Source organism: Canis aureus, chromosome X (assembly GCF_053574225.1).
Source record: "Canis aureus isolate CA01 chromosome X, VMU_Caureus_v.1.0, whole genome shotgun sequence".
In the NCBI taxonomy this organism is placed as follows: domain Eukaryota; kingdom Metazoa; phylum Chordata; class Mammalia; order Carnivora; family Canidae; genus Canis; species Canis aureus.
The window spans coordinates 33,213,019-33,227,493 of NC_135649.1; the positions used below are offsets into that span (position 1 = coordinate 33,213,019).

The following is a 14,475-nucleotide window of genomic DNA, read 5'->3' on the forward strand; positions in this document are numbered from 1 at the left end:
CCTGGGATGGGGGGGTGGTCCAGGGATCGAGCCTCTTGCTGGTCTCCCTGCTCAGCAGGGAGTCTGTTTCTCCCTCTCCCCTGCCCCTTCCCCTTCTCCTTCTCTCTAGCTCACTCTCTCTCAAATAAATAAATAACATCTTTAAATAAAAGACAGTTCAGTTGCTATCCAACATTTCAAATTTTCCAAAGGACTGATCCTATGTAATTTTTTCAATCCAGATGTCCATAAGTGAATAAAGACCCTGAAATTTACACCCCACTCTAAGAGGTACCTAGCTACCCTACTTTGATCCCTGTCAACCCCAGTGGGACCTGCAGGCCAATGTCAAGCCATAGCACACCAAGGAGACACAGATAAAATAGAAGGGAAGGCACACGGCTCCCATAGGCTGTTATTTGCTAATGAGTCATGATTAATACCGAGATCCTTCTGTTGTAGCTTCCTGGTGAGTCTACTGTGAGCTTGAGGGGCTATCAAAGCTTGAATTTTCTGACAGAAAAGGTTTTGCTCTCAATTCTGCAAGCTCTAGGCCTGTAGTGCTTACTGTTAAAGCTGCCAAAGCTCCTAACCAGCACTGACTGGGCATCCTAGCAGGCAGGAGATTCCAGAGGTACCACTGGTGAGACTGCCAACACTATCAGGAAAATGAATCAGATAATAGCATGCCCGACTCCTCTTCCTGTTTGCTTATGAGGCTCATTAATACTCTTCACTTCAAAGGCTAACATGATAGAAACAAACATGGGGCACCTAGGTGGCTCAATGGTTGAGTGTCTGCCTTTGGCTCAGGGTGTGATCCCGGGGTCCTGGGATCGAGTCCTGCATCAGGCTCCCTGCAGGAGCCTGTGTCTCTGCCTCTCTCTCTGTGTCTCTCATGAATAAATAAAATCTTTAAAAAAAAACAAAAAGAAAGAAACACATAAGCGATTCTCCTCTCAGAATGGTCTCATGAACCGTCAGCCCTTCGCCAGCTCTCCAAGAGCTGGGTCAGCTGCTCACCTCACCTTTATTTTTTTTTTAATTTTTTTAATTTATTTATGATAGTCACACAGAGAGAGAGAGAGAGGCAGAGACACAGGCAGAGGGAGAAGCAGGCTCCATGCACCAGGAGCCCAACGTGGGATTCGATCCCGGGTCTCCAGGATCGCGCCCTGGGCTAAAGGCAGGCGCCAAACCGCTGTACCACCCAGGGATCCCTCACCTCACCTTTAGATTTAGACTCTCTCCTATGGCTGCATCAGTTCCAGGCCTGCAGCAGGAAGAATATGTATGATCTGCCACCTAAGGGTGCAAGCCTGAGTCCCCCAGTGCGCCACAGTTCATAGGCCTGCACCCACTAAGGCCCTCGATCCAAGTTCCAGGCTGGGCCATTACTGCTACCCACACCCAACACGCTCCCCTGCCATGCCCCTTCTCCATATGTTCACACGCCCTCTGTTTACACAGAGATGGCACAGTGAACACTGCAGCTTTCAACCAACTTCCACCATGCTGAACTAAATAATAGGTAAAACACAATTCCTACAGGACAAAAATGTATATATCTTGGCAAAACCCCTCAGACACCTTGAAATGTGTCTGGCTGAACCTTCTTCCTCTCATGCCCATTCTAGCTGTGATTAGTCCTGAAATATAATACTACTGCTCTATCATAGGAAGTAAAATCGGAAGAGTGTAGGATGCAGCTTCCTCTCTCAGAAATGCAAACTGGAGAGCCATAATCCCTAATGGAGGATGGCTAGAGGATAAATGAAATCCAGGACCAGGCACAATTCCCAAATCTCATTATGGCCGATGTCACATTATTCCCTATTTGGTGTGTTTTTTTTTTTTCAAGAGTTGCGTATCATATATGATCACTTTGATTTATTCTTCCTTTCCCTTTCTTTGCCTACTGTTCAGTAGAAGTTCTACAAAGAAGCGTTTTCATGGTATTTGAATTATATCGAAAGAAGAAAAGAAAAGAAAAGAAAAGAAAAGAAAAGAAAAGAAAAGAAAAGAAAAGAAAAGAAAAGAAAAGAAAAGAAACCAAAACATGAACAGCTAGGGATGAAAAGAGGCAACGCAAAGAGCCTAGCTCAGCAGCAGCAGAGTGACAATTAGCTGGAGCCAGGCAGCAGCTGTCCCCTTCAGCCAGGCCATGTGGTCACCAAGTTGCCTCAGACCCCACCAACCACTCCATGAATCTATAGCTCCTGCCTGGGCCCCCGTTGAGTGATGAAGTTTGCAACCTTGGGGACAGACAATGCCTAAGCTAAACAGTTAATCTTTGACTACTTGACTGAATTCGTTTTCTACAGTCATTGGAACAAATTACCATAAACTTACTGGCTTAAAACAAAATGTACCATCTCACGGTTTCTCCAGATCAGAAGTCCAACGTGGGTCCCCTGGGCTAAAATCCAGGGTGTAAAAAAAATAAAATAAAATAAAATCCAGGGTGTAGCAGAGCTGTGTTCCTTTCTAGAATCTCTAGAAGAGAAGCCATTTCCTTGTCTTTTCCCGCTTCCAGAGGCTGCCTGCATTTCCGGGCCAGTGGCTCCTTCTGCTGCCTTCCTCAAAGCCGGCAACTGAAGCATCTCTCCCTGGCCCTGCTCCAGCCCTCCCTCCTCCTTCCCGGACTCTCCTCCTCTGCCCCTTTCTCCCATTTACAAGGACCCTGTGACGACACTGAGCCCAGCTGGATAATCCAGGCTACTCTCCCAGCGTGCTGATTAGCAATCTTAACTCTTCTTTGCCATGCAAGGAATCATTTAGTTTCTGGGGGTGAGGACGCAGCCATCTTTGAGGGGCCATTATTCTGCCCACTGCATCGACCAGTCTGTTTCACAAATTATGGAGGCAAATTAAAAGCATGTACTTTTTTTTTTTAAAGCATGTACTTTTTTAAAAGATTTTATTTACTTATTCATGAGAGACTCCCAGAGAGAGAGAGGCAGAGACACAGGCAGAGGGAGAAGCAGGCTCCATGCAGGGAGCCCGACAACGTGGAACTCGATCCCGGGTCCCCAGTATCACGCCCTGAGCTGAAGCAGACGCTCAACTGCTCAACCGCTGAGCCACCCGGGCATCCCAAAAGCATGTACCTTTTACAGGCAGCTGCATTTTGATTTATAATGTATATGGGCTCCAAAAAAGTTGTATTTGTAAGGCAAATTCTACTTTATAGGCATTAGGGTAATTCACTATGGAAAAAGAATCCCCTGGTGAATTGTTTTGTAAAGACCTTAATTCCCCAATGTCTTGTGGTAGGCATCCAGATCTCCATACATTATGTTAATGTTGGGCCACAACATCAGTATGGATAAAATACTTCAATATTTTGAGGATGCTAGGAGTGGACTCAAAGCCATAGTACCACTTTCTGGCAATCCACACAGAATTAGTCTTCGCACATGCGTTTCTGAACCTGACAATTCTGATAGGAAACTTATAATAAAGACTCGAGGGATCCCTGGGTGGCGCAGCGGTTTGGCGCCTGCCTTTGGCCCAGGGCGCGATCCTGGAGACCCGGGATCAGATCCCACGTCAGGCTCCCGGTGCATGGAGCCTGCTTCTCCCTCTGCCTGTGTCTCTGCCTCTCTCTCCTCTCTCTCTCTCTCTCTCTGACTATCATAAATAAATAAAAATTAAAAAAAAAAAAAAAAAGACTCGAGTCTCCCTCACTCGGCTAGTCAGCACTAATGGCCTGCTGGTGAAGAGTACTGGCTCGGGCATCAGCCTGCCTACGTTCAAATCCCATTTCTGACTTCGGGGCTGAGTGACCTTGGGTTAACCATTAAGTTTCTTTGTGCCTCACCTTCCATGTCTGTAAATGAAGAATAAAAATAGGACCCCTCTATCATAGGGCTGCCACAAGGACTAAAGGAGATACCAAATAAAAAAATACTCAGTATGGTGTCTGGCACATATTAAGTCTTTAACAAATCAATTCATGGCCGTGTGCTAAGGCCCATGGTTAGGTACAGGAGACATGCAAGAAGCATCCTCCAACTTGGATTCATTATTTTCAGGATTTGAAAATGAAAGTGAGAACCGGACATAGTCACTAAATAGAAAGCAGCAGGCAAAATATTAAATTAAGATAAAACTGGAGTGTTCTCTTGGTAGACACCCATGGTTTCTGCTTGCAGGCTATCTGAAAGACAGAATGACCTTCAATACTTAATGGAAGTGTGAATCATCCTTGGAAAGCCACATGATCTTATATTGAGTATCTGAAAGAACAGTTATATTTGGTATGAGAATATTTTGCTTTTCTGCTCGGAATCTTCAAGTAGCTTTTTAGTTTCACCTTTGAATTTTAATGGCTCTTCGCAGTCTCTGGAACAAAAGTCAACTTCATGCCCAAGGCATATGAGACACTGCACAATTTTCTCCCTCTCTCTGTTTCTACCTTTATCTCCTACAAACCCCATACACAAACCCACTATGTTGGCCAAACTACAAATTCTGTAATTCTCTGACAGCACTAAGGTACTGCTTTGTATAGTAGTAAATTTGGTATGTCTCTTATCCAGTCTGGAGATGAAACCACTGAAAGCCAGGGACCTGGCTTCTTCGACATCCACAGATTGCCCCAGTGACCAGCATGTAATAGGCACCTAATTAATATTTGTTAAATAAATGGATTACCCTCTCCTTCTATTCATTACATTCATTTCCCCATAAGAACCTGTAATGCCCTTTTGTTTCAATGCCATTCTCCTCATTCAACTGACAGCCTCCTTTTTGAACTTTTTTAAAATTTTTAATTGAAGTATACTTGAATGACAGCCCCCTTTTTAAACTTCCTGATTCAGAAAAATTATGTTTCTTTAAAAAGTTACACTTCTCAATTTATCCTGAGGTTGCAGATTTTTTAAATCCTATACATCTGTGAAAATCCTGTTAATAAGGATTTTTTTTTGGCTAGGACTCACTGTAAATTTTTTTAAGATTATTTATTTATTTATTTATTTATTTGAGGGAGAGAGAGGGAATGAGTGGGGGTGGGGCGCAGAGGGAGAGGGAGAAGCAGACTCACTGCTGAGCAGGGAGACTGACATGGGACTTGATCCCAGGACCCCAAGATCATGACCTGAGCCAAAGGCAGATGCTTAACCAGCTGAGCCACCTAGGTACCCCTGTAAACATTTTTTTAAAAGAAATATTTTTTCCAGACAGGCTCCTCATGACAATATCCTTAAAAGGATGAAATAATAACTCCTTCTTACCTTCATGGTAACCGTGATGGTGCTATTTACATTTGCCTTATGCAACCAGCCTTGTTTTATCACACCACCCTTCTGAGAACATAGCGAAGAGGAATCCTGAAATAGGGCAAAAACCATCAGTCAAACAGCCAGCCATCTAATCAAACTTTTGGGGTTCATGAACTAGGCCCTGCCCCATTATCTAATTAAAGCATAAGGTCCCCTTGCCCCCACAAGGATGCCTGAGGAAACCTGAAATTGATAACTAGGGAAAGAGAGGCTCTGTGCCATGCACACAGTAGGTACTCAATATTTACTGAATCCTATGGGCAGTCTTCTGGGCAAGTCTTCTGCATTAAGTAAACAGACTGTCTCTCAAAATGTCACAGATACCCGGGCCATCTGTCCCAAGAGGGATCTAATAGGCAGGAGGGTCCAGATGAATCACCATGCCACATGCCCAGCACCAAGAAAACCAACTCCAGAAGTATGCCCCACAGGTGGGAAAACATGTTTATATATAAATCATAGCCCATTTCGCTTGATTTTTTCCTAAACTCCATTTGGAAATGCAACAATCCTTAAAAATTTTTCAAAACATTCGTTAGCTTGAAAGCTGGCCACGGATCATTAAAAAACAATTCTGTCCCTCATCTTAAGGAAATCTGTCAGCAGACACGACCTTGAGGATGCCCATGCAGTGGCCCCCACTTTTACCTCGTCTTTCTCACAGTCCTCGTCAATCTCAAAGACATGACTGGGAATCTTTTCTGGTCGCAGAGATTTGCTGAAAATGCAAGAGAATTATCTCAGATATTGAAGAGAACAGACATACATACATAAATGCAAGCAAGATGAGTAGAATTCTTTTACAACCAAGAAAATGCCAAGACATGAGGAGGATAAATTATTCTTTCCTTTCTAAAGTCAGATTTTCCCCTGAGTAAACCTACATTACCTTTTCTATAAGGACTCCCACATGTGCGGCCAGTTGCAAAGCTACAACTGAGCCCAGATACTTCAGCAGGGAGGGCAGAATTACCAAAGAATGTATACCAGGACTCTCGGTGGTGGCAGGAACGTATCTTTCCCCAAAAGAGAAAGCAACACCGTGTAATTCTGGCTCTCCCATCCATTTGCTGTATGAACTTGGCTTGGTCATCCATCTTGGGATTCAATTTTAAAGGACATCTTTAGGACTGTTTTCTCCTCTAGGAAGGTATTTTTGAACACTACAAGAAGCTACACAATGTCTTATTTCTCGAAAACATTTCCCAGATGATAGCCTATGAGTAGTACTATAGATGAGGAAATGGAGAACAGGAAGGCTCAAAGAGATTGAGTGACTGGCCCAAGGTCATCCAGATGGTAAGTGGCAGAAATAACATTTGAACCTCAACAGATAAGATTTGAATTAGTTCCTGGGCCAGTGTACTCATGGCAGTGAGTCAAGGGGTGTCTGGGGTCATCGAACTGAACCATGTACCTTTTAGTATTTTCTTTTTTAAAGAAGATTTTATTTATCTATTAGAGAGAGAAAGAGAGAGCACACACACATGCACGCATGAGTGGGGTAGGGGTAGAGGGACAAGCAGACTCCCTGTCAAGCTGGGAGCCGGGGACACAGGGCTTGATCCCAGCACCATGAGATCATGACCTGAGCCAAAGTCAGATGCTTAACCGCCTGACCCATCTAAGCATCCCCCACTTCTAGCATTTTCATTGACACCACTAGAAAGTGCTCACTACATTATCTAGAACTATGAGAAGGTGATTTTATGGTCAATACAGATGTATCAAAACCAAAAAGCAAACTCATACATGTTGGAAAGAATTTCAATGAGCAAAGTGAAAACATATTCAATTGTCCAAAATACATTTACCAAACATGCTGGTTACTTCAGGGTTTGCTTTATTATAAACTATAACTGAGAAGCTTCGTAAGTAGTTAGCAAAAGGTAAAATGTAATGTTGAATAACTCTCCTCTTGAAGGTTTCCCTTGAATTCTCCACTTACCATGGCAACATTCGAAAGTCCCCAGAGAAGTCTTCATACTTGTAGTTTACCACATGCCAATCTGTGCTATAGGTTTTAATACACTGAAAGAAAACAAGAATCTTTCATTTGAAACACCAAACAAGTATACATATATCCAGTTTCTTAAAGTCTGGTCAAGTAAGCTGACAGACTGTTAAAAATCACTCGGAAAATGTTGGTACTGGGATCTTCCTTTGAGGAATAACATGGTCTCCCTAAACCAACTGGCAGCAAAAAATCGCAATTCATACACACTTTGGAACACTCTGACTCCATGTTCAGAGTATTAAAATCCAAAAGAGAAAAACTAGGAACCCATGCTATTTGTCACAGTAGTTAAGCTGTCTCCTCTCCACCACGTCATCTAGACTTATTATGTAGGTCTGCTAAGTTATTATGGTAATTTTATTTCCCCTTTGGTCCAAAGGAAGAATATTTTTTTTAATGTAAAATGTTCCTCTGCGGCCTCTGAGGGTCTTACCTCTTTGACAAACAGACTTTGGGCCCTTTTCTCAGCATCCTCTGGTACGGTGGACTGCACTGTTCTGCGCTGACGACTTATCACTGAGATCTAGAAGACAGGGAACATTCTTGCCGTAAAAACTAGCCTGGAAAGTGTGAGTGTTTTCCTTTAAAGAAGTGCTTGTGAACTCACAGATATATCTTCCATTGGAAACATAAGGAGGTCTCTGAGGGGGTCGCTGTAAATCTGGGTTTTCCTTTGGGTGATAACATTCTCATAGTCCAAGGGCTCAACAATTTTGGTCTTTTCCTTCATAAGAGAAAAAAACAACAAAGTTAATATGGTCAAACTCATAAGACATAAATTCCTCTCCATGTGCTAAAGATACCTTATTTCACTAAAGAAGGAACTGTTGACAGTAGTAAGCATTGGGACACTTAAACAAGAGAAAAATACTCCATAACTAAACACGCAGACACCAAACATATATAGATACACACACGGATCTCTCTGCTAAAGCCAAGAGTTCTGGAGAGTTAGCACTGTACTCTGCTTTTCCATGTGCCTTCCAAAACTGTAAGGTAAAACAAAAAGTGGTATAGTTGGAAGCCTGTCAGCTGATTTTTATAGAATTGGCTCTATGCACTGGGTAACTGAAGCAGAGAAAGTATCGACATTCGTGTGCCTGGTACAGGCATAGCTAGGGCAAGTATGGGTCTTGAAGGTACTTGATCCACTGGGCAGGGTGTAAATGGGTGAGGTTCTAGGTGGCAAAATCAGTGGACCCCTGTCAGGCTTGGCACATCCCTGACCTGGCCACTAATAATAGAGCCCTAGCCCAAGGCTAAGGTTACAAGAGGCAGGGTCAGTGTCTGAGAAATCCAGGACATGATTTATTAATAAGAGTAACAAGACTGAACATTTACCAAGCCCTTTTTATATGCCAGACACTGTGCCAAGTGCTTTCTCTCTATATATTTTCTCATGTAATACTCATAACCACCCTATGAAATAGGCTTGACCTGGGGTTCCTGGCTGGCTCAGTCAGTAGAGCATGCACAGATAAATAAATAGAAAAGGCTTAATCTTTGTCACCATTTGACAGATGAGGAGACTCTGCATTCGACTCATACTAAGTAACTGGTCTGCCTTCCGAGCTAGAATTCAAACCTGGGTCTGAGACTATGACAACCCTGCTTTCTCTACCACATCCAGCCTTTCCTCCCCTCAGAACTACACAAAGATACTAATATGCAAGACACTGAACATGGAATAGGATCCCACCACCTACCTTCCTAACCTTTTTTTCTTCACTGAGCTTATCACCATGTGATAGATAGACCATCTACTTTACCTCTCTGCCTATCTGAGGGCAGAGCTTTCCCTTTACTTGTTCACTGTTATCACTCCAGCACCTAGAGCAGTACCTGGCACGTAGCAGGTATCCAATCATGAACTGCTGAATAAACGCTGAGATACTCAGATTGAACCAGAGCTACGTCTCAACATACTATTCCAAACCAAGGTGGCGATAGATTAAGGATTTCTAATAACAGTGTTTTGCCAAATCAGATTAAAATTACTTAAAAATTTTATTTAAAAAAACAACATAAAGAAAACTTAAATAGAAGATACGCTGAAACTTGGTATCACAATAGAATTGGAGTCATACGGTATACACAGTACTTGAGGCAGTCTCCAGTACACTGTCTCCACACAATCCTTTGAGAACAGTTTTTTTTAAGTTTTTATTTCAAATCCAGTTGGTTAACATATGATGTAATATTAGCTTCAGGTGTACAATACAGTGATTCAACACTTCCTTGTCACCCTGTGCTCATCATGACCAGTACCCTCCTTCCTCCACATCCCCTATTACCCCCGCATCCTCCCACCACCCTCCCCTCTAGTGACCATCAGTGTGCTCTCTATAGTTAAGAGTCTGTGTCTTGGTTTGCGTCTTTTTTCCCCCTTAGCTCAATTGTTTTGTTTCTTAAATTCCATATATGAATGAAAGCATGTGATATTTGTCTTTCTCTGGTTGACTTATTTTACTTAAATAAAGTAAAATGCTCTCTAGCTCCATCCATATCATTACAAATAGCAAGATTTCATTCTTTTTGATGGCTGAGTAATATTCCATTGTGTATATATACTCCATCTTTTTTATCCATTCATCAGTCAATGGACACTTGGCCTGCTTCCATAATTGGGCTATTGTAGATAATGCTGCTATAAATGATAACAGTTTTTATACATGGCTCACAATTAAGTCACAGCTATATCCCAGAGCTCTATATCTGAAAAGCATCTCAGAGTCTCACTCTAAGATTACTTAGAAAAACGGAACCTCTCTAACCAATAAACACCAGCATTCAACAAATCTAAAAGACCCTAAAAAAAACAATATGGAAGCTCCTCGTGAAATTAAAAATGGAACTACCATATGATCCAGCAATCCTTCTTCTGGGTATATATCCAAAGAAGACAAAATCAGTATCTCAAAGAGATACCTGCACTCCCATATTTATAGCAATGTTATTCACAATAGCCAAGATATAGAAACAACTTAAGTGTCCACAGATGAATAAAGAAAATGTGGTATATACATATGCTGAAATATTATTCAGCCATGAGAAAGGACATCCTGCCATTTGCAACAACATGGATGAACCTGGAGGGCATTATGAGTGAAATAAGTCAAAGAAAGACAAAAACTACATGGTATCATGGATAAAGAAGATCTCTCTCTCTCTCTCTCTCTCTCTCTCTTTCTCTCTCTCTCTCTCTCACACACACACACACACACACACACGGAAGAATATTACTCAGCTATTTAAAAAAGAATTAAATCTTGCCACTTGCCCCAACATGGATGTATCTAGAGTGTATTCTGCTAATTGAAACAAGTCAGACAGAGACAAATACCATACGATGTCACTCATATGTGCAACCTAAAAAACAAAACAAAATGGAAACAGATTCATAAATACAGAGAACAAACTGGGGGTTGCCACGGAGGAGAAAGGTGGGGGGATGGGTGAAACAGGTGAAGGGGATTAAGAGGTATCTTGAGTTATAAAATAAGTCATGTGCATGAACACTACAGCACAGGGAATACAGTTAATGCCACCGTAATAACTTTGTTTAATAACAGATGTTATCTACACTTATCATGATGAGCATTTCATAACTTATATAAATGTCAGACACTATGTTGTATACCTGAAACTCATATAATGTTGTGTGTCAATTATACTTTTATTAAAAAAAAAAACTCCCATTGGGGTAGGGCCAGAAAGGAGGACAAAGACTTGATAATTGTTGAAGCTGAAGATGGGTGATGAGTATCTGGGTTTTCATTATACTCTTCTGAGAAAAAAAATACTGTATGGTATCATTTATACATGAAATCTAAAAAGAAAAAAAGTAGAGTGGTGCTTGCTGGGGCTGGGAGATGAGAGAAATAGGGAGAAATGGGTCAAAAGGCAAAAACTTCACTTATAAGATAAGTTCCAGAGATCTAATGCACGACATGGTGACTATAATTACTAATTCTGTACTGTGCACTTGAAATTTACTGAAGATGATAGATCTTAAGCATTCTCATCAAAAATAAAAAAGTCTGCGAGGTGATCAATGTGTTCATCAACTTGACTGTGGTAGTCATTTCACAATGTAAACATACATTAAATTATCACAAAAAATTATCACAGTGTACACTTTAAATACATACAATTTTCTTTTGAAATTTTATCTCAATAAACTTGGGGGCAGGGAAAGATCCTAATGAAGATATACTTCAAGTCTTAAATTTGAATTTGTAGGCCTGTAAGATCAAATCTAACTGATCGTCCCCTATCATGTCTGTGAATACTAGTACAAAATGAGTTCAAGCAGGAGAAACAATTCTTATTTGGGGAACTCAGAGGTTTTCTGATAGTAAAATTAGATCCCCTTGTCCTCTATCTACCATGTTTCCAGGGACCCAAATGAAAGGAAACTGACTACCTCTTTGCATCTGACATTCAGAGTCTGATCAATTTCCAGACAAGTGAATAAAGCCCCATCTAAGGAGGCAAGCCTTAGGTACTGAAAATGATTTCCAAGTCTTGCTTTTGGTGCCAACTATCCTTTCAATACAGATTGCAAAAACAGTCCTCAAATTTCAATGTTTAACCTGTTGAATTAGCATCTGCTAATCTCTCTGTACAATAATTTCCCAAGTGCCTGCTCCAAGTAACTCTGAAAAAGAAAAAAAAAATCTTCCTTTGGCTTCCTAACGTAGTTGGTCAAATGAATATGGAAAAAGCATATGTCCAAACGAATCACTTATTTAAACATACAGTAGAGGGCAGCCCAGGTGGCTCAGAGGTTTAGCTCCGCCTTCAGCCCAAGGCCTGATCCTGGAGACCCAGGATCGAGTCCCACATCGGGCTCCCTGCGTGGAGCCTGCTTCTCCCTCTGCCTGTCTCTCTCTCTCTCATAAATAAAATCTTTAAAAAATATAAAAATAATAAAAAATAAACATACAGTAAAATATAAGCCTTCTACAGATGAAGCCTACTGCTCTCCCTGTTTTGAAGGCCATATATTCATGTCCTAGAAAACGAGGTTTCACTTTTCATTTAAAGCTGACCCGACTAAGCATTCTGGGTCTTCACTCCTATACCCTTGGTCAGGGGTGGCTCAGTTGTACAAAGAGCTGGGGCAGCTGTTCCGGGTCCCGGAAAGCTTACCCTAACAGCAGACCTGGACCCCGGAAGCAGGCTTCCTGCTCTCAAGAAGAAAAAGAGGAAGAACAGACCCTGCCCCACCCAGCTGCCTCCAGGCCCCAGCCTCACAGGCATTAAAGCATAATTCACACTGGAAGTGGAGCAGAGAGGCTCCATTAGGAGTCAGACCCAAAGAACCACACCCTAAGTTTCTCTTCCAGGAAGATTCAGTGGTAACTCTCTGGGCATTAGAGAGGAGGAAAACCTTGGACACCGAGAATTACCAGGATTTCATGGTGGCTCTGCCCTGCGGTTGCAAACACATCCCTGGTCTGACTTGGCTCTTCAGCTTTCCCATGTGATTATTAGACGTGCGGGGTTTCCCTCGATAAAGCTTCCCTCACACACAAAAAGGGGTTTCTCTCCCAGGTTCGCCGTGCTTCCCTCCCACCAGTTTTGCGCTCTGGCTGGCCAGGGAAGGTGCTTTCTCCTAATGCAAGAAAACTGCGTTACAGCCAACAGTATCTATAACCAGTCAAATAATAGCACGTCCCACGGGGTACTTCCACACAGTTCTGTGGCAGCGCTCAGCAAAAGGCAAAGGCTTTTCTACAATCTGGAGGGAAGCAAGCATATGTTTTAGCCTTCTCGTTAAGCAGTAACAGGAAAACCGTCAACCTAAATTTGGAACCTACTCAGTTTTTACCATAAAGGAAAAAAAAAAAAAAAACCCAAACTGTTTGCCTTTGAAAGTTCTCATTCATGGATTTGGATGCTCTCTTGAAATAACTGGCTAGTAATATTTCTGATTTTTTTAAAGAATTTATTTCTTTATTCATGAGAGACACAGAGAGAGAGAGGCAGAGACACAGGCAGAAGGAGAAGCAGGCTCCATGCAGGGAGCCCGACATGGGACTGGATCCCGGGTCTCCAGGATCAGGCCCTGGGCGGAAGGCAGCGCTAAACCACTGGGCCACTCGGGCTGCCCTATTTCTGATTTTTTTTTGTCGTTTCACTTGCAGATCACTTTGTGGCAAAACTTCAGAAAATACTTTCAATGTCCATTCTACCTGTGTCTTACCACAACCTGCCAAGTAGACAAGGAAAACACCATTTCAACTTTGTACATGAAGAAACAGATGCAAAGGCTTGATGAAATTCAGCTGTCTACCTCTAGTAGTAGAACCAGGTTCAAATCCAGGGATCCCAACTCCTGATTCTCTGTTTAGCAGTGTTTTCCAAACTCAACTTAATTCACAATACAAGTTCCAAGCTGTATGCCAAGCTCTGGCGTATCTTCTGCACTATAATATGCTTCATGCTTTTCTTCAAATCAAATCTCTTCTTCATTGAAATATATTTACTGAAACAGTAAGCTGTGGAGCTCCTGGGTGACTAGCGAAGCATCTGCCTTTGGCTCAGGTCATGATCCCAGGGTCCTGGGATCAAGTCCCCCATCGTGCGCCCTGCTCAGTGGGGAGTCTGCTTCACCCTCTCCCTCTGCCGCTACTCCCCCTGTTTGTGCTCTCTCCCTCTCTCTCAAATAAATAAATAAATAAATAAATAAATAAATAAAGTCTTTAAAAAAACATTAAACTCCTCCTAAAGGAAAATAAATCCATATTTTTCAAATCTTTAATGAAATAAATCTATTTCTTCCTGTTTTTTTTCTTCCTGTTTTTTTTAACATAAACCCCAACGTGGGGCTCAAACTCACTATCCCAAGATCAAGAGTCACATGTTCTGACTGAGCCAGTCTGGTGCCCCACCAAAAAGATAAAATTTAAAATATCAATCTTTGTACTACAGCTTGGGACATAGTACCCTCTTCCAGGTTTACTTAGGACCAAATCTAAATAGACTTCCACAGAGTAAACCCTAAAACTGTGAAGAAATGAAGAGTGAAGAAAAAAAAGAGGTGACTTTTTGATTTCTAACATAGGACAGAGATTAAAAAAAGAAATTCATCAGTACAGATATGGTTACGGTTTACCTCTTGGTCCAAAGAGAGGAAATAATGGATCCTAATTGGGAATCACTGACAGCATCAAATACTTAGAC

At 41.8% G+C, this 14,475-nt stretch overlaps 1 protein-coding gene across 6 annotated transcripts in view; it reads right to left on the reverse strand.

The window, feature by feature from the left end:
* DOCK11 (dedicator of cytokinesis 11) overlaps nt 1–14,475 on the reverse strand; it is a 189,529-nt gene that overhangs the window by 132,872 nt on the left and 42,182 nt on the right. For all 6 annotated transcript variants that reach the window (XR_013374910.1, XR_013374911.1, XM_077888910.1 and 3 more), the window contains exons 2-6: nt 7,892–8,008; nt 7,718–7,807; nt 7,216–7,298; nt 5,916–5,985; nt 5,220–5,315 (exon numbers count right to left, since the gene is read on the reverse strand). Coding sequence is in view for 4 of the 6 variants with exons in the window: in XM_077888910.1 (XP_077745036.1) it covers nt 5,220–5,315; nt 5,916–5,985; nt 7,216–7,298; nt 7,718–7,807; nt 7,892–8,008 (456 nt within the window). In the remaining 2 variants the exon portion in view is untranslated. The remainder of the gene's footprint in view (nt 1–5,219; nt 5,316–5,915; nt 5,986–7,215; nt 7,299–7,717; nt 7,808–7,891; nt 8,009–14,475) is intronic.